At 41.7% G+C, this 20,876-nt stretch overlaps 2 protein-coding genes across 6 annotated transcripts in view; both read right to left on the reverse strand.

The window, feature by feature from the left end:
* Positions 1–39: 39 nt before the first annotated feature.
* On the reverse strand, positions 40–7,541 carry LOC137284829 (caspase-7-like). 3 transcript variants are annotated; one of them, XM_067816828.1, is made up of 6 exons: positions 7,474–7,541; positions 6,596–6,751; positions 2,627–2,873; positions 1,673–1,848; positions 1,064–1,205; positions 40–281 (listed from the first exon to the last, which is right to left on the reverse strand). In XM_067816828.1, exons 3-6 carry the CDS (start codon positions 2,835–2,837, stop codon positions 58–60), a joined length of 753 nt encoding a protein of 250 aa, XP_067672929.1. In that variant the 5' UTR covers positions 2,838–2,873; positions 6,596–6,751; positions 7,474–7,541; the 3' UTR covers positions 40–57. The 3 variants fall into 3 exon arrangements, with proteins under 3 accessions (XP_067672929.1, XP_067672930.1, XP_067672932.1); XM_067816829.1 differs by lacking the exon at positions 6,596–6,751 and having other exon boundaries at positions 7,474–7,511; XM_067816831.1 differs by lacking the exon at positions 7,474–7,541 and having other exon boundaries at positions 2,627–2,863; positions 6,596–6,671.
* A 4,426-nt stretch (positions 7,542–11,967) lies between these two features.
* LOC137284830 (caspase-7-like) overlaps positions 11,968–20,876 on the reverse strand; it is a 654,824-nt gene continuing 645,915 nt past the window's right edge. For 2 of the 3 annotated variants that reach the window (XM_067816833.1, XM_067816832.1), the window contains exons 3-6: positions 15,429–15,595; positions 14,920–15,095; positions 13,941–14,100; positions 11,968–12,646 (exon numbers count right to left, since the gene is read on the reverse strand). In XM_067816833.1, the coding sequence (XP_067672934.1) occupies positions 12,423–12,646; positions 13,941–14,100; positions 14,920–15,095; positions 15,429–15,595 (727 nt within the window). In that variant the 3' untranslated portion in view covers positions 11,968–12,422. Of the gene's footprint in view, positions 12,647–13,940; positions 14,101–14,919; positions 15,096–15,428; positions 15,649–16,258; positions 16,510–16,643; positions 16,747–20,876 lie in introns of those variants that run through there. The other variant, XM_067816834.1, reaches the window with a different exon arrangement.

The following is a 20,876-nucleotide window of genomic DNA, read 5'->3' on the forward strand; positions in this document are numbered from 1 at the left end:
TACAAGAGTCTGTACTTCAGTGTAACCACAACCATAACATGATGATGCACACGGTGTTTATTTGGGACGAAAAAAAACATCCTTGGTCAGCATTGAAGTTATACATGGCATCTGTTTCTTGATGCCTGTCTTACACCCGGCAGAATAATCGTGGGCCACTGTGTGATTGACACGGGTCATCATTGTCATCAGGTCAAGGGTCGTGCCGTGTTCCTCTAGAACCTTGCACAACGCCTGTATAAACCATGACCCTTCTCCTTTGTCGCGCCATGCCACATAACCTGTGGAAATAACACGCAATATTAATACCTGGCTATGAAAACACAATGTGGTTGTGAAAGCGGTCAAATGTAGTTTATGGCTTGCAATTACAATGTTTCACTAACTGCAGAATTTGTACATTTTGCGCCGAGACCCATCCGGAACTCCGTGAAGCCGCGTTGGCTGTTTGGGTTACAGATTGAAGTATACTGAAAGTTTCGAAAAATGAATCTCATAAAAGTAAGCATTCATATTGATGTCTTCTGTTTAGAAACTTGACAAAAACGGTTGCGTTTGTTTTGCTGTTAATGATGGCGATCGGGTAGCCAACTCTTGAGTATGGGGGTTCGACTAACGGATGGGATCTCCACCCAAAACGTACGAGAATCTGGACGGAGAATCCAAATTTAACATATCTGTCACTGGCGAAGAATTAATGGAGCAATGTTCATAATGCCCCCCAGGTGAGTCCCTTAAGTGTTAACACGGATCTCCCAAATGTTGCAGAATCATCTGCAACAATAATGGCGTGATTGTTAAGTGGCTGTCTCTATCTGGACCTGAAACCTAGGTATACACGTTGCATGGTACCTAGACAGAATTCATAAATGGTGTAGGACATGTTATCAGTCTATATATTATTAGTCTATATCATGACATCGAAACCAAAATTAGACCCTATCCAAATGATTTGTTCGGTCCTGAGCTCAGCGTGAAGCAAGCAACATCTTAACGGCTGAATAAAACAGTAAGTTGCTATCCTCCATGGCAGTACCTGTAGTCAGTGGACCATGTCTCTTACCGTAGACAGTTGAATATGCGACGAGGAAGTCAGCCTCTCTTGGTATCCTGTAAATTGCAACTTCATCAACGTCCTCATCCTCAGCATCGCCTTTCACACCAAGGACATCTACGCCGTTGTCTGACTCCCGTCCCCGACACGCCTATAAAAAACACGAGAGAAAGGGGTAAATTGTTGTTTACGCCGACTGTGGACATTTTTGATTTATGTCTATCTACCCTATTGGTATACGAAGACGAGCATGCCCTAATGCAAGTGCCCTGACCACTCGAACCCACTAGTCGCCTTCTTAGGGGGTTTGGTTATTATTGTTGTTTAAGGTTGCACTCAGCAATATTCCAGCTTCTGGAGGTGGTCTGTAAATAATCCCGTCCGGATTAGACAATCCAATGATCAACAACGTCAGAATGGGTCCATTCACTTGGGAATTGATATGCGTCAGCCATGACATCGAGTTTCATCACCTGATCCTGTTTGTCGCCTGTTACGATAAGCATATATTTACGGAGCTAGACCGCCACCATATGGCTGTACTACTGCTGAGAGAGGCGTAAACTACTAAACTCACCCAGTTATTCATTTTCTATTGCTTAAAAGACCAATATGCACCTGAATGAAGAACAGCTTCGGTTTCCCGGCAAGAGATCCACAACAATGACCTTTGAAGGGGTCCAAGAGTCTTGTGACCTCCACTGGACCATCTGTGCCGTAGATCTTATCCTCCTCCCCGTGAGACAGAATCACGCACACGAAGCAGTCGCTGTCGCTGTGGTCGTCTTTAGATGCTGCAATGGCGCCAATACACCAGCCAGTACTCAAATGTTCCTTGGAACACAAGGGTGGCTGGATAGCCTAGATGTTAAAGTGTTCGTTTGTCACGCCAAAAAAACATTGTTCGGATATCATTCCCACCGCCCCCTCCCAGTGTTATAATAGTGCAATGCCCTATTGCAGACATAGAAATGTTTAAATAATGTTTAGTTCCGGTTTGTGACACAATATCTGACAATACAGATAATGTCATAGCCTTCCTCCAAGGTTGCACTGAATGCTCACTTCCTGGGTGTAGAGTAATTCTATCAATCGAAGAGTGAGTGAGTGAGTTTAGTTTTACGCCGCACTCTGCAGTATTCCAGCTGTATGGCAGCGGTCTGTAAATAATGTTTAAGACGTACGGTTACGAACGACCGTTCTGGCTTACGTCACGCAGGACATGTCACAGCTACATTCAAGAACGGTCATACTCCACCACGTGCTCCTTTTCCTGTTTTCATGTGAACTTTAGCTAACGACCGAACGGAAAAACACCGAAATTCATTGTTTATCTCCCTTACATAAATTTACATCAACAAAATATTCCTGAATGTTACATCCCTAGAGTGACGTACTGTAGTATTGAAAAAATGCTTGTCTACTTGTCCCAAAACATTCACAATACGATGTCTAAGCACGATATTCTGTTAACATCATCTGTATATTCAGGCTGCATGTGATTCTATAATAACTTCAATGTATATGGGCTGGAGGCCTGAAATACAATAAAAATGTCTGACTATAACATACCTTTGTCTAACACGTCTACCATCTGAGTTCTAGTTTGGTTACGAAATGACTGGACAGTGAAATGTAAGGCTGAAAACCTCTCCTTCAGTCGCTCCTCATCTACATCACTTCCGAGTCTGTCCGTTAGTTCGTCGAACTTGACGTTGTTGATGATGTAGGCAAAGCCACGGCGTCGGTGGTTCATGTTGTAGACGTGTTTCGTTGACGCCATGACTGCTGGTGACTGGGTGTGGTTACCTGAATTCACCTGTAACCATATTATTATACAGGATGGTACCTGTTGAATGGCAGATTCTCAGACGAGGGGGACTATACGTATATTGGCCCCACTGGTTGTAGCACACCAGACTACACTGCAGTGTCAGCATCGTTGTACCGTTATGTGGAGGACTTCAAGAGTGTCTCCCGCACGGAGTCAGATCATCTCCCACTCACAACTATAATCTCATCCCAGTTCGATGTTGGCAGGCCAGCCGATGATAAGTATTTTCTTTGTATTAACAGATGTAAATTTAAATGGAATAATGAAAAATCACAATCATATCTTGATAACCTGCAAAATGCTGATACAAGTAATTTGTTGCAGGACTTTATGAACAGTCTACATGTCAACACTGATAAAGCAGTAAACATACTGCAGCGCATTCTGCAAAGCTGTGGGCGAGATATGGAATGTAAATATGCCAAAACCATCGACTCTAATCAACAGCCAGTATGGTTTGATCAACAGTGTCAGACTCTTAAACGTGAAAAGTACAAATTACTTAATATGTTTAGAAAAACAACAACATTTGACAATTTGAATAGATACAAAGACATTACATCCAAGTTCAAACAGACCTGTAAAACCAAAAAAGATAGCTATAATCGTTCGATTACAAAAAAAATACATGATGCAGCTTGTTCTAGAGACTGCTCAGCATTTTGGAGACTTGTGAAAAAATATACCACAAACTGTGCCATGGAAGAACGTGTAACGCCATCAACATGGGCTGCATACTTTAAGGACTTGTTGAACCCGACGCTGCCAGAAGAAGGCAACTTTTCAGAAGATGTCAAATCATACATTGATAAACATGACTTCAATACATGTGTTGACTGTATTAATGACGATGATATTCTATCATGTGACTTTACAGTTCAGGATGTACTAGATGCTATCAGACATCTGAAAGATAACAAATCCCCAGGCGATGATGGTATACCCGCAGAGTTTTTCAAATATTCTGAACATATAATTGTTCCTTATTTAGTATTACTGTTCAACAAAATTCTTTCATCCGGTGTTTGGCCAAATTCCTGGTCAGCTGGTATTATCATCCCACTATATAAGAAAGGTAGTAGATCTGACCCGAATAACTATAGGGGAATCTCTCTTCTAAATGTAATGAGCAAAATTTTTGTTTCGGTTCTAAACAAACGGTTGGAGTACTTCTTGGAACTTCATGAGATAATTGGAGAATATCAGGGTGGATTTAAGACTGACGATTCGACTGTGGACAGTATCTTTATTCTCCAGACAATCATTCAGAAATATTTAACACGCAAAAATGGGAAGATATACGTTGTATTCATAGATTTTCGTAAGGCCTTTGATATGGTGAATAGGTTTAAACTATTGTATGTTCTTTTGCACAATGGGATCCACGGTAAATTTTTCAAGTTGATTGAAAATATGTATACTAATGTCAAGGCCACTGTAATCTGTGAGTACGGTAAGAAATTAACTGAATATTTTGGTAGCACCTGTGGGGTTCGGCAAGGCTGTGTCCTTAGTCCTGTACTATTCTCTTTATATATCAATGAACTTGTATCGATATTAGAAACCAAGTTTGATGATGGTATATTTATCTCTGAAAATATGTTGAATATCATTGCTCTCTTATTTGCAGATGATCTGGTTTTGATTGCCGATACTGTCGTAAGATTACAGCGTCGCCTTGACGCCTTACATATATCTTCACATCAATGGGGCATGGATATTAATACTGATAAAAGTAAAATTATTGTCTTTAAAATGGGTGAAAATGGTTTTATAATGGTACCCAGATGGAAACTGACAATATTTATAAGTATTTAGGACTTATGATAACTCCAAAACTGATTTGGACCAGGGCATGTAAAACATTATCCGACCAAGCTAATAAGGCACTGTGGCCGATCAAGTCATTTATAAGACGATACGACATGTCACCCTCAGAAGGATTGCACATCTTTGATAAAAAAAATGTACCAATTCTAACATATGGTGCCGAGATATGGGGTTTTAAAAAGAGAGAAAGTATTGAAATTATCCATCGAAAATTTTGCAAATTCTTACTTCAGATTAGTTACAGATCATCTAATGCTGTTGCATATGGGGAATGTGGGAGGGCACCCTTAAGCAATGTTTATTATGTCAAATGTATTAAATACTGGCTGAGATTATTAAGAATGCATCCAAGTAGATATCCATATCAATGTTATCAATTCCTATTATCTGTTGAATTCAGGAAACGTGCAACATGGGCTCGTCACGTCAGTGATTTGTTATTTCATTATGGTTTTGGTACTGCTTGGATTTCCCAAGATGTTGGCGATACAAAAATGTTTCTATATATGTTTACCGAAAGAATTAACAACTGCTCCATGCAAGAGTGGCATCTTTCCCTAGATGCTCCTTCGCTGTCGTTTTACAAATTACATAAATCGCTGCTGACTTGTGAAAAATATCTATCATTGAACATAATTAATAAACTTAAACGTCTTTTCACGTTATTCAGATCAGGATCTAGTGCACTTGGTATCAAATATGCTAGACGAAGTATTGCCTCTTGCAATGACGACATTGTGTTATGCAAACACTGTATAAGTATCGAGGATGAAATTCATATTGTTTATATTTGTAAACGCTATGAGGAGATGCGTCGGCGTTACATCCCAAAAACGGTCCATGGATACTATTATTCCCTCCATAGCATATGTACATCATCAGACATTAATGTCATAAATAACTTTGTCAAGTACTTAGAACATGTTTATTCTGCTCCTGTTAGCGTTGTTTAATGAAACTGGTAACCAAGATCACTATTGTACCATCTTGTTCTATGGGTCGTATGGCCTTTATACAAATAAACCCTTCTTCTTCTTCTTCTCCTTCTTCTATATTATTATACACGTTTTGCTTATTTGTTGTTTAACGACACATTCGTCAATATCTGCTACAATAACTATATGGCGACGACCTGTAAATAATCGTTCGACAAGCATGGTTTGATGACGACCAGTACTAACATTTTCGGGTAGCACTGGGTGAGTGAGTGAGTGAGTGAGTGAAGTTTTACACCGCACTCAACAATATTCCAGCTATATGGTGGCGGTCTGTAAATAATCGAATCTGGACCAGACAATCCAGTGATTAACAGCATGAGCATCGATTTGCACAATTGGGAACCGATGACATGCGTCACCCAAGTCACCAGGCCTGACCACCTGGTCCCGTTAGTCGCCTCTTACGACAGACATAGTCACATGTTATGGCAAGTATGGGTTGCTGAAGTCCTGTTCTACCTCGGAACTTCGGACAGCATTGAGATAACGTGGACTTACAACGCACTGAGACATAGTGGGAGGACTGGATTGATGGGAATCTGAAAAGATCATGAAAAACCTAACCAGTTCCAGATGTTCAAGAGGATAGGGGGTGCATTATATATGGAAGAGTGCTGTACGACAATGCCACCCTCACCCCTACCCCCTTCTACACACATTTATATACCTCCAGTGACGTCACTTTATTGTTCTCGCGAGGCAATATTTCTTGCCATATCCCGATGCCCGCCGAAGAGGGGGCATTACTTTAATATCGTCACTCTGCCCCCCACCTTTGAATTATTACTTGTTTTGAGGATAGATGTGATTTTGTCTTGCGATCTCTGAATATGTGTATAGTGCAAACATCCATTTTCGTGCCCGCATCCTTTCGCTTACCAGGTTGGTGGTTTTATCTACTAGGCAACGAAGGATTGCTGTGAAGAATGAGACTGTTTCTCGGTATGAATCGTGTGTTCCTTGCAAGGCGGGTTCCTCGCCCTCGGGCCATGCTTTATCCTATGCGTATCTCCGTCATAACGCCTTCCTCCCTCCCTATAACAAACGACCAGTGAAAAAACAATGTTCAAATCATTAGGGAGACGGTGGGGGTAGTCCAGTTGGTTACAGCGTTCGTCCGTCACGCTGAACACCCGCGTACAATGTCTGAAGCCCATTACTGGTGTCCCTGATATTGCTGGAATATTCTAAAATCGACGTAAAAATATACCCACTCACTCATTAGATACGTTATTTGAAAAATACAGCACTGTACCATTTGTTCATGCTTTACGTCCTGGTCCCTCTCCCTCGCTCCGCTACACACCCATTCATATCTGTCAGTTCAACAAGGGCATCCCACATTCATACAGTCACTGGCAACCGACTACCTCGGTATAACGTTCAAATGTAGGCCCGACGACCAATAAGCTTCCGTAAGGGGTTATAGCGGAGGACGACGGTTAGAGGTGATGCCAGTGGTGGGAAATTGATTACAATTAATTATTTACGTCCAACATACCCTTTGACTTCCCTCCTGACGGGCGAGTATAGTAACTTGTAATCTCCGCTGCCCATGACAATGTATCACAATAACAGGGCTCATAAATATACACAGCCCTCCCATCATAAATCCGCCCTCTGTGTGCCTTGAAACAATGTACATTTAACCTCTCCTACTTACACATCAAGTACATGAGTGCCCGATGTAATCAATATATAACGATGAGATGTGCCAAGTAACAAAAACGAACGTACATATAACATACGCTACTCACGTGAAAAGGATGGCCACCCTAGTGTACCACGCCGTGTTGTCTAAGGCTCATGAAACTGAGATAAATTTAGCTGACCTATTATCAGCGACCGGTACTTGGGATATCATCTCCGTCTCCATGACGACACATAAACAGACAACGTCGTTGGAATATCCGGGACGTTCGGCTGTTTACGGTCGTATGTAACGTGCTGAAATGAAATATCCTTCCGGAAACTGATCACACAGAAAGAAATAGGTAGGGTACTTAATCCCTGATTATATGTAGTTTGGACAGAAACAAATACTTAACTTTAAATTGAAAAAGAGCCCCTGAGATGGGAGATTCAGAACATCTGGAAATCTGGATTTGCCAAATTAAGGGCTTTCCGTTTGCAGTAAGGGGTGGGTGGTACGGAAAATAATGTCAGGCAAGGACCTTGCCACACCCAGGGCCAAGGGGGCCGTCCAAACCTCTGTGAAGACTATGATAATATTATATCCTCAGCCTAGACATTAATTCCAGGATACATGTGTTTTGTAACCTGTGTTCCCTTAACCGGATACTGTGTGCTATTTCGTTTTGCTAACCCTTGTATGACATCTGTGACCTGAGGAGCCACCTAGTTAGTTATAAAGGACATGAATTCCATTCACTTATCCGGTCCGTTCATGTACTAAGCGCGCACAATGGCAATTAGAAAGTGGTCAAATGTAACATGTTATATTTTGGATTACTCTTTCTCTGTAAAGTACAGATTCTAGCATTTATCTTGGGTTGGGTCCCATCCCGGATTCGAGCCAATACCCTCAGAGTCACGCACCTCATGGACAGCACACAAATATACACATCTAACCCACTCAGCCACCGTGACTTCAACTCAAGTGGTTGATTTGTGTGCTGGCGATTATGTTCATTTACTGTTCGCCACCGTTTTGGTGTTAACGTTTACTGAAACCTTTCCAACACATAACCGACTGCTCTATGTTAAACGAATGAATAGATGGCTTGTTTAAGATGGGGGCACGACCGTTCACACCGACTTCATAATTATTCCACATGGATCGAACAGCAAACAGTCACATTTCTACATACATACCTGATATGCAAACGAGGTACATGGCAAACAGTACATAGCACACGCATATCTTACATATAGAGTGAGCGAGTATTGTTTTACACCGCTTTTAGCAATAATCCAGCAATTTCACTGCGGAGTCATATATTGAGGAGGTACACAGCAAACAGCTTACTTTAACACATACATACCTCATAGATACAGGGGGTACTTAGCAGAAAGCTTACATTAACACACACATACCTCACATACAGAGGAGGCACCTAGGAGAAAGCTTACATTAACACACATTGTTACGAGAATGTATTTTCTGAAATTGTATTATTAATTAAGTAATAGTTATTATTGGGTCACAACGTTTAGTGTTTTGAGTAATAATTATGATGGCTCACATTTCGTATCATAAATTTTCAGTACTATTCATATTTTGGCAGCAGACTTTAAGGTCGCGCTTTGGAGGTACCTCCTCTTCACTAGCAAACAGCTTACATTAAGACAAACAGACCTCACATTTAGAGGGGGTACCTAGCAAACAGCTTACTTTTAACACACACACAGACCTCACATATAGAGGCGGTACCTGGCAAACAGTTTACATTAACACACACAGACCTCACATTTAGAGGGGGTTACCTAGCAAACAGCTTACATTAACACACACAGACCTCACATTTAGAGGAGGTATCTAGCAAACCAGCTTACATTAACACAAACAGACCTCACATTTAGAGGGGGTACCTAGCAAACAATTTACATTAACATACACAAAACTCACATTTAGAGGGGGTAACCAGGAAACAGCTTACATTAACACAAACAGACCTCACATTTAGAGGAGGTATCTAGCAAACAGCTTACATTAACACAAACAGACCTCACATTTAGAGGGGGTAACTAGGAAACAGCTTACATTAACACACACAGACCTCACATTTAGAGGAGGTATCTAGCAAACAGCTTACATTAACACAAACAGACCTCACATTTAGAGGGGGTACCTAGCAAACAGTTTACATTAACATACACAAAACTCACATTTAGAGGGGGTACCTAGGAAACAGTTTACATTAACACAAACAGACCTCACATTTAGAGGAGGTATCTAGGAAACAGCTTACATTAACACACAGAGACCTCACATTTAGAGGGGGTATCTAGCAAACAGCTTACATTAACACACACAGACCTCACATTTAGAGGAGGTATCTAGCAAACAGCTTACATTAACACACACAGACCTCACATTTAGAGGAGGTACCTAGCAAACAGCTTACTTTAACACACACAGACCTCATATATAGAGGAGGTACCTGGCAAACAGCTTACATTAACACACACAAAACTCACATTTAGAGGGGGTACCTAGCAAACGCTGTCATTTCCTGCAAGCATCACCGACTCCAGTAACTGGAGCAAACGTTGTATTTGAGCTGGAATATTTAGGTGTCTGGTACACTGTTGGTGGCCTATCAAAATAACGTTTGTTGATGTGAGATTCTCAGCCATTCATAATTTATACTTGGCAAAATTGAAAACTTGACACGGATAAATTTCGACATTTTTCTGTTTCTGTTTAATCAAATACATTTACAAGCATAATTAACAGTAGTAAACCGTGCGAATGCTTTAACATCGTGACCTTGTAAGTTCAACCTTGACTTTGTGACATATACGGATGAAAAACACGAAAAGCAAATTCATGAGATCATTCGATGCATGTTTGGTAAAACGAAACATGCATACTGAGTGTGAGCTGGAAAAAAATTGACCTTTCCATTATAATCATTGTTTTCAAATCAAGAGCGTCATGCGGAGGCTTGATGCTGGGCAATCTGTGGCCACCACTGCAAGAACCTTCGATTACTCACGAAACACTATTTGCAATCTTGAGCGTGCATCAAGCCGGAACTGCTGTCGACCGCTCGAGGCCGGGAGCGTTATTGTGATGTCACTTCAGGATGATCAAGCAATACGATGTGACCAACCTTGGAACAGAGTTGTTTCTACAATTTCTGCAAGTAGGGAGATGTTTGGTGGAAGGATAACCGGACAAAGTGTCAGAAAACGCGCCCGAGGACCCCATAAGGCAGTGGGGTTCTGTTGTCTTCAGCGACGAATCTGATTCACATACAGATTTGTCAATGGCAAGTGTGCCGTAGCCGAGGTGACCGTCACGCTCGGGTCAAATTTTGGACAATTTTATAACACAAGGGTAATGGTATGGGGTTCATTGTGCGCACACGAACTTTCTCCCCGTGTTGTTGTTCGATGGGCTTTAATACTGCCAAGTACAGTGGTCAGATTTTGTAACCTGTCCTGCTTCCACTTATGCAGAGAAGTGGTCCTCGACGGACGTTCCAACAATGCAACATCATGGACATCATCGTTGTTCTCTGCCCAGCATAGAACTGATCGAAATTATTGTCTGAATCCTAATACCAAGACCCGTGAAGGTCACGGGGTAGAACAGACCTTCAGCAACCCATGCTTGCCATAAAAGGCGACTGTGCTTGTCGTAAGAGGCGACTAACGAGATCGGGTGGTCAGGCTCGCTGACTTGGTTAACACATGTGATCGATTCCTAATTGTGCAGATCGATGCTCATGTTGTTGATCACTGGATTGTCTGGTCCAGACTCTATTATTTACAGACCGCAACCATATAGCAGGAATATTGCTGAGTGTGGCGTAAAATTAAACTCACTCACTCACTCACCTAATATAAAAAACCTAGTTAAAAAATTCCCGGGTTTCAGGTTTTCAGTTCTACTCAGTATATTTAAGCTACGTGAAATTAACTCAAAGCGGCCGAACGATAAATTCGAACAGCATTTTACAATAGATGGAAGCAAGATGATTTTATTATTTAAGTGGAGTAGAAGTACTTTAAACCAATGTAACCAACTGACAAGACAACAAGTGAAAGTGACTTACCTTCAAACACAAACAGGATTCTGGCCAAGCAGTAGTGTCAGTGGAGAACTACCCCTGTTTTTATACCCGAGACCTTCTGTCCTAATTGAATTTGAAAGCAAGTCGATATTCGCTGGTCTTATCAACCTGACTACTGTATAACCGGTCGTCTGAGAAAGTCTTTTCATGATCTAATCCACTGGGCAGGTTCGATAACGCTGAGTAGCCAAAGCACCTGGAAGTTCGCTAACTGGAGAATGAATACTGTAGGAATATTAACATTGTAATATTGTTGCGTTAGTTTCTTGTGTTTATTATTTTGGATCCGTCAACCGTGTCCAGACAATCAATGCCCCTGCAACGATATTTGACAAGGCACTGACCTAACATTTGATCACATACACGAGTCGACTACGATATTCACAGCCTGGATCGAAGACGTTTCGTGTGCTCACTTATCATAGTCAGACATTCGCGGTCATTATTCAATATCTGCCATGTGAATGGGTATAAAAATTGTAAATAAACATTTAACAGTAACTTTTATTAAATCTTTAACAGCCGTATGTTACACATATGGGCATAACACCTTATATCTGTCTGGTGATTGGGTATCCGAAATTTGTAAATAAACATTTGACAATAACTCTTATTAAATCTTTAATTTCACATAATTTATTTTATACAAGTTATAACTAAACATGAACGCACCTGCCTTATATATAGCAAAATTATAAAGCCCACACATTCAACGCATTAATGTTGGTAATGTGTTGATTGATGCTGACTGGAAGAAATGGCTCACCTCAGTGATATAAATGTTTATTTCAACAATATGATAAATCACCTAGCTCTCTTAGCGCTAAGATAATCGAAAGTGCCATACATTGACATTGACATTAACGAGAGCTTCGAAAATCTAGGCCCTGGTACATTGCTGTCCGTCGTACACGGCAGTGGAGCATAACGTTTTACGATGTTCATGACTTCCGAAAAAAGACATCTTTTGTCAACATGGACGTTATACAAGGAATCTGTTTCTTCCCCTTTATTTTGCCCTTAGAAGCATAATCAAAGGCCACTGTATGGTTGACACGGGTCATCATTGTCATCAGGTCAAGGGTCGTGCCGTGTTCCTCTAGAACCTTGCACAACGCCTGTATGAACCAGGAGCCACTTTTTTCATTCCGCCATGCATAATATCCTGTGAATGTACGGATAAGAATTTACCACGTTTGTAGGCCGAGAATCTGAATGATACATTAGCAGATACATTAGATCCTCAGTGAGGAATACTGGCATACTAAAGGCACGGTCATAAAACCTTGTGTAGACTGATTATCAAAGATATTGGTCAGTTACACACATGCCCCTGACACCTTTTGACACCTTGTATCTCTGTGGTGTTGGATATTCGTATGTTACACACATGACCCTGACACCTTAGAACACCTTGTATCTCTGTGTTGTTGGATATTTGTATGTTACACACATGATCCAGACGAATTATGACACATTGTATAAATTATAAAACTGCATATTCGTATGTTTTTAGTCATGATTCCAAACCTCGGCCATACATTGAATGGACAGCCATTTGCAAATGACAGCCCTATTAATTATTGATGCGTACTGTCGTACGCGCCTTTCACTTTTGATGTCTCGAAGAGCTAGGTGTCTGCGTATTTCCCCTTTACAAACTGGGGCGGTGGGGTAGCCTAGTGCTTAATGTGTTCGCTCGTCACGCCGGAGAGACCCGGGTTCGATTCCCCACATGGGTACAATGTGTGAAACCCATTTTCTGGTGTCCCCCGCCGTGATATTGCTGGAATATTGCTAAAAGCGACGTAAAACTAAACTCAAACTCACTCTTTACAAACTGGCTGTCTGTCGTGTCGAACCTTGAGTGATGAGAGGTCCCATCAACTTCGACAAAGCTGTGCTTGACTGTAATTCTAATACCGGTATAGTTTCGTTTGTTTAGGTATGGATGAGTGAGTGAGTGAGGGTTTGCGCCGCTTTCAGCAATATTCCAGCAATATCACGGCCGGGAACACCAGAAATGGCTTCACACACTGAACCTATGTGGGGAATCGATCTCGGGTCTTCGCGTGACAACCAAACGCTTCAACCACTAGGCTGCCGTCATACAGCTGGAGTGAGTGAGTTTAGTTTTACTCACCAATATTCCAGCTATATGGCGGCGGTCTGTAAATAATCGAGTCTGGACCAGACAATCCGGTGATCAACAACATGAGCATCGATCTGCGCAATTGGGAACCGATCACATGTGTCAACCACATCAACGAGCCTGACCACTTGATCCCGTTAGTCGCCTCTTACGACAAGCATTGCCGCCTTTTAAGGCAAGCATGGGTTGCGGAAGGCCTATTCTACCCCAGGACCTTCACGGGTCAGACATATTCTAAACAGAAGATGTATCTCTGACAACAACATTACACGTTCAGAGTTGTGGTAAAGGGTGTTTGTGTACTCACCTCTGACACTAGCGTAAGCTATGAGGAAATCAGCATCTCTCGGTATCCTGAGGGTCACTGGTTCATCCTCAGCGTCCATTTCCTTTTCCTCATCCTCGGACCAATCCCCTTTAATACCCAGAGCATCAGCGCCGTCGTCAAACTGTTTCCCGCGACATGCCTGGTTATAGACACCATTTGTATGCTTCACCATTATCTCTAGTGTGTGCTTGTGTGCGTGCGTGCGTGCGTGCGTGCGTGCGTGTGTACGTGCGCGCACACAAATATTCCACAGCTTTTAAGGTACAACCATTCATACTCTTTCCACCAAGATTTCATACAGAATCATACGACAGCTCCTTACAAGATGCAATTCCCCAGTCAAGTTAACTTGCCACATATGATTTGCTTTTGTAAGTGTTTGTTATTGGTTCCATTAGACTTTGTTCATATTAACTGTTGCATGCTTTTAATGAAAAAAAACTCTTAAAATCAACCTAAAACCAAAATATGCCAAAACGAGAGTTAAGACGATCGTTGGGAAGCCTGTGTCTAATATCTGGAAATGAGCGGGTCGTTACACAATATGTCAAAGAAACATGTGGTAAACAGTCTTGCTCAGTTATGAACGTCTTCAGCATTGTCACTTATTAAGCATTCGCAAAACCGTGTAAACAGCGAAGTTGTTTAAACAGAAATTGTAGGAAAGCGGAAATGCTATGCCTGATAGTCTTCATCGCTAACATACATGTAAAGACTTACGACGTAGCACTAAGCTTGTTTCGTACAGGCTGGGCAAAGTTCCTCAAAGTGATTTTTGATCAATGGTGTTTGTAACTCCCTTAACATAGATTTAGGACAGTCATAGCCTACGCTTGTTTCGTACAACTGCACGCTGTCGTATCGTTCCGAAGTTAAAATATGTTAATTAAGATGATCTTAACCTTACTATCAGTTTATTGATAAGGACCCTGTACGACAGAGCATAGTACATGCCTACCTGAATAAAGAAAAGCTTTGGTTTTCCGGCCAGAGCCGGACAGCGATCTCCTTTGAATGGAGCCAAGAGTTTTGTGATCTCAACCGGGCCGTCGGTGCCATAGACCATGTCCTCCTCTCCGTGGGACAGAATCACACAGACAAAACAGTCGGTGTCCTTGTGAATTTTTCGGGAAACTGGAATGCAAATATGTTTCCGATGTCTGCACGAAGCGCTGTGACTGACGTATTCACATGAGCTGTTTACGTATGGAATTTAGAAAATGAATTACTTGCCATGATTATGCGACAGCATTTGTTAACAAAACTGAAATTTCAAGCTCCCCTACCTTTTTAAGATTATACTTTAAAAAGAACATATTCTGTCAGTTCTTCAGATCAAGGAATTATTTTCTTCCTTAGAAAAGTAATTTTACAGAAAATTAAACGTGTATATGAGTGAATTAGTTACAGTGTTAAGCCTTAAGATATTAATGTTTTCTTCTGTGTTTATGAAAAGAAATATATTACCATTTTCCAACAGATTCACCATCTCTGCTCTTGTCTGATTTTGGAATGGTTGTACATCGAAGGACAAATTTGTAAATGTTTTGGTTAAGCTCTTTTCGTCAACGATGCTTCCTTTTCTTTCATCTTTTCCAAAGATAAAGTTGTTGATGATGTAGACAACGCTTTTCGTTTGATATTTCATCGGGTAAGTGTATTCCATCATTGGCAAAATTTCCTTCGACTGAAATCAAAACAAGGTCACAACAATATATGCTAAACAGCAAAATAAACGCAATTATGTTTTTGTCATTTTTTAAAATAGAAGACATCAACAAGAACGCTTACTTTCATGCGATTTCATTCATTTTCTTGTTGAGTATAGTTCAAATTGATGTGAAACAGTGCGGCATCATGTCACGTACAACTCTCATTTGAGTGACCACTTCCCTCTACACTGACACGAGCAACGAAATGTCCTCTGCCTCCTCGCTGTTACTAATTTTAGACACACCCACCTCCGTTTTATACTGTTGTTTTGTACAGTCTGTTCATGTTGTGCGAACACCACTTGTGTTTGTTTGTTTGTTTGACGTTTAATGCCGCGCTCAGCCGTCATGCAGGTATATGTGTTGGCGGTCAGTAATCGAATGTGGACTAGAGAATCCAGTGATCAACGGCCAAGTCAGCGAGCCTGACCAGCCGATCCCGTTAGTCGTCTCTTACGGCAGGGGTGGGTTACTGAGGACCATTAACTCTAACCCGGTTTCTCATAACAGCTAGGGCTCCCTGGTCGCTCATTTCAGAGCTGTAAATGGGACATATTTAAGATGTATGGGTGAAACGACACTTACCTCTCTCCCTTCTGCCGCTTCTTCCTTTGAAATTCAATGTGTAATCTGCAGAAATCGCCTGTTGGACCTGGATCTATATATAGATATATTTCCGAGAAATGTTCAGTTCTCGGAGAGGTGTATTAAGGCGTGTCATTGTGATAGGAAAGACGAAACTCGACCTCAGGGAGACATATTTTGGGGGTCAGCTGATGATGGTTCGTATTGTGTATTATCCGACGGTTGAATGCAGGGGAATTATGCTGGTGTACCTGACGAGGAATGAAAGCTGGAAATATATAGTTTCATCACGCTAGGTTTGAATACATAGTAATATTAGCACATATGTTAAGCGCCACTATTTCATAGTGTCTTGATTTCACCACTGAAGATCAGAAATACAAACCATAAATGTTATGACTGAATTAGCCTTCCATAGATTCTCAGTCTACGTAAACTTATCCTCAGTAGTTTTCGTTCCACTCCACAACTGAGTCTAACAAAACCTTATGGGAGGTCGCGTTAGATAACCTTTGAGATTGACCAATCAGAACACGGCTTACCAAATCGCGAAAGTGCACATTCGCACATCCCTTATGAACTTTTTATCCCGAAAAGGTTCGTTGCAGAATGATTCCGAATGCTATTTAGCGTACGATCGCTTCCGGGTGATGCACACGGCGTATGTACTGCCATGATAAAGGTGAGTAAACAGTCGCAGAAAATAGTGTTTTTGACAATATTCAAGGATGTTAATTTGCGGAAATATTAGCAAATGGCAACCATGGCAACAGAAACCCCAAAGCGTATATACTGCAGGTCAAATAACTGTGTTATATGCTGATTTTTGTCTGTGGAGAGATATGTGTCGGTGACCTGAATATTTTAGAAAGTCCCTCCGATCCCTAAATAGTAGCTGTTTTCTGACTGGTTAAATCTATTTAACCGTCTCGCATTTGATTGGACCGTCATTGGTAGCTCAAAGGTTACCTGACGCGACCTTCTACTAGGTTTTGTTAGACTCTGTGGTGGAGTGTAACGAAATACACTGAGACGAAGTTTACTTAGACTGATAGACCCTTGAACCTAAGATTGTCAGGATTTGACAAGGAAAACGTTCTGCACGGTCTGTTATGAGATTCTCTTTCGACTTTAGAGCTAGAATATCAGTCATGGTGAGGCGAAAGTTAACTACCGCTGAGAGATGGCAGGTGATAGGCATGAAAAATGCTGGTATGTCATGCAGGGCCATTGCAAGGCAAATGGGTCGTCATCACAGCGTCACCACGGTTGCCAAACATAATCAAACCAATGATGTCAATGACAGGCATAGATCTCGTTATGATATATAGTTACCATTGTGTATCAAGTAGCAGATTATAAAAATAATGGGTGGCGCTTAGCTTTTGTTCATGTGTATATGTTACTGTCAGATTGTGAAATCAGTCATTTCGTAAAAAGTGACTCTAATTTTCAGTGATTTCGAGAAATGATTACGACGGTCAGCTATTTCGTATCGTTTTGTGAAATAACAGTCAATATACTTCAGTCATTTCATACAATTTCACGGAATTTTTAATTTACAAAAGTGGATCACAAGTTCTACATCATTTATTGTCACTAACAATTAAAACTTTTCTTGCAGCGACTGTTGCACTCCGGCTTGATTTTGAAGCATTTATGCCTGTTTCTTGACATGCGCTGTTTCCAGAGCAATCACACCTCAAACCCCCGTCCACCAGATGTTGAGGAAATGACTTTCGTGAAATAGGCCAGAATTCTCTTTGTATCACACAAGGGCTGATAGGCTGGAAATACATGAAAGCTCAGAATATACGTAGGTGTATCACAGGAGGGTTGGAAACAGGAAATAAATATAAGAGTATCACAGGAGGGTTGAAAACAGGAAATATGGAAAGGTATATATCGAACGAGGGTTGTAAGCTTGAAATATATGTAGGTGTATCACGCGAGGGCTGAAAACAGGAAATATAGGTAGGTCTATATCAAACGAGGGGTGAAAGCTGGCAACATGTGTAAGTGTATCACACCAAGGATGTGTGCGTAGAATACATGTAGGTGTATCACACGAGAGCTGAAAGCTGGCAACATGTAGGTGTATCACACGAAGGATGAATGCGTAGAATATATGTAGGTGTATCACACGAGAGCTGAAAGCTGGTAACATGTAGGTGTATCACACGAAGGATGAATGCGTAGAACATATGTAGGTGTATCACACGAGAACTAAAAGCTGGCAACATTTGTGTACCATACCAGATAATCAAGTCTGGACCAGACAATCCAGTATTCAACATCGAGAGCATCAATATACACAGTTGGGATAAGATGACATTTGTCAACAAAGTCGCCACATACGACAAGCATGGGTTTCTAAAGACGTTTCTTGCCCGGATCTTCACGACCCCAACGTGTAGCTGTTTTGTTGTCACCAAGTGTGCCATGTGCCTGGGGTAACTGCTCAAACTGAACGATAACCGGACTGTAACAGAATCTCTCCTAACGTGTGTTTTTGTTAGTTCGATATATGGTTTCAGTAAGAGTACATCCATCACCAAAAGGCACAACATTATTTAAAATTCGTTTTGCCAAACGAGTAGGCCTACTATACTGAAGGGAATAAAATCTTTAGATCGCGCGAGTAGTCGAAAGTCTTTTTATCAAAGCGTTCCCTCTGAAATAAGAGCATCCATTTTCCTTCCAGACGCTGATGACAGTACTGACCTCAGTTTGGGACTACACGTTATGGATATGAAACATTATTTTAACTTTGAGAGGGATACAAAGCCTTTCCAACCAAACAGTGTCTGTTGTTTTGTACCGCTGTGTGCAACATTCCAGCCGTCACATTACTGCTTGTAGTACATGTATTAGATGAGTCACGACCTGACAAATAACCCCAAGTTGCATATATGGGAACACCCTCCAGAACATTCCATTTGAAACAAGAAGGGACATGGTTGTAGTCTAAATACTGAAAAGTTCAGTTTCCTCGTCGTGTCGTGGTGGTGTGTTTCGGAGTAAATCGCTCTACGAGACACGTGTTAAACAGTAGCGGTGTTGATTTCACACCATGGTCAGCATATATTGCACGTGCTTAATATGCAACCAAGTGTATTCGTCCAGATTACTTGTTCCGCCTGCGTGTCACTGTAAACATCTGGATGCGTGAATGGTCTACGCATGAATGACACATATGTTGCGTGACCATAAAGCCCAATGTACATGAAAGAAAGCGGTGGCGTAATTATATAGTAGCCACATAAAGAAACTGTGCATTGACAAAATATTATCCCCGTTGATAAGTGCGATAACATTGTCAAGGGTGCATATAAACTTTAATGGAAGGATGATGAGACCATAACAAGTCGGGAGTATTTCAGTTGAAAAGTCAATCACAATGACGTCACGAGCCCACAAGCAAGACAGGGTGAAACGACCATGTCACAAGCTCAATAACGGGCATGTGCATCATCGGCATTGAAAACAGCAGTGCATCGACGACGGATAGACCCTATCAAACGTGCAAGGAAGGCTTGTGGGATTCTCTCAAGTTCTGTTGCAAGGTCAAGAACATTATCTGGCGGATGAGGAAGATGGTGTAGACGTCGATACATCCCGTCCCAAACATGCTCTATCGGGGAGAGATCCGGTGAATTTGCAGGTCAAGGAAGTCAGTGGACGTTGTGGTGTTGCAAGAATAGCAACCCTTACCGTATGAGGGTGGGCATTGTCCTGTTGGAGAGTTAACCCATGGCCATGACGTTGCAGAAACGGAACTGCCACAGGTCGAAGAATCTGATCCCTGTAGCCCACACCCTGAACCAAGTTGCCCTGAACTATCACCAAAGGAGTCCTTTGTTGTTGTGCTGTTATTCCACCCCAAATTATCACGGAATCACCACCAAAGCGATTCCTCTCCAAGACACAGGCTTGTGCATATGCATAACGTTCTCCATAGCCAGGTTGGCGACCATCACTATGCGAAATGCTAAACCTGGACTCATCTGTAAAAACAATATTTCTCCACCAAAACAAGGGATTTCGGCACCACATTCGACTAGATTGTCAATGACGTTGTGTTAGGATAGGTCGTATGGCAGGACGTCGAGGTCTGATCCCTGATCCCGTGAACGTAGTCGAACTGTATTTGGGTGAATACGGCGAAGTCCTTGGATGGTCCGGGCAGTCATCACTGCAGTCTGAAAAATGGGCGAAGACCCTTATCTATCTGTCCTGACTTGGCGTTGTTACACGTGGACGTCCAGAACGTGGCCGATCGATGACGTCATTTGTGTTCTGGTAGAATCACCAGTGCAGAAATGGTGTTGTAGTGGCAGTGGAAATGTGCAGCCACTTGTTGAGACATTTCCCCAGGGACCATCCCGATGACCTCATGATGTTGTGCAGACGTTAGCCTTGGCATGCTTTGCGTTTCAATAGCCGTTTAATTTTTGAACGATGGCAAGGGCAGTGGCTGAGCTTTCCAAAGTGACTGTATTGTGTGGCATTTATTTGTTCCTCTTTCCCTGAATGCACGTGCAACAACGTATTGCGTGTCTCATGGACGAAACTACTGACGTCACGGAACTTTGCACGTGCAGGTATGCTGGATACA

The sequence above is a fragment of the Haliotis asinina genome, chromosome 5 (genome assembly GCF_037392515.1).
Source record: "Haliotis asinina isolate JCU_RB_2024 chromosome 5, JCU_Hal_asi_v2, whole genome shotgun sequence".
NCBI classification, from domain to species: domain Eukaryota; kingdom Metazoa; phylum Mollusca; class Gastropoda; order Lepetellida; family Haliotidae; genus Haliotis; species Haliotis asinina.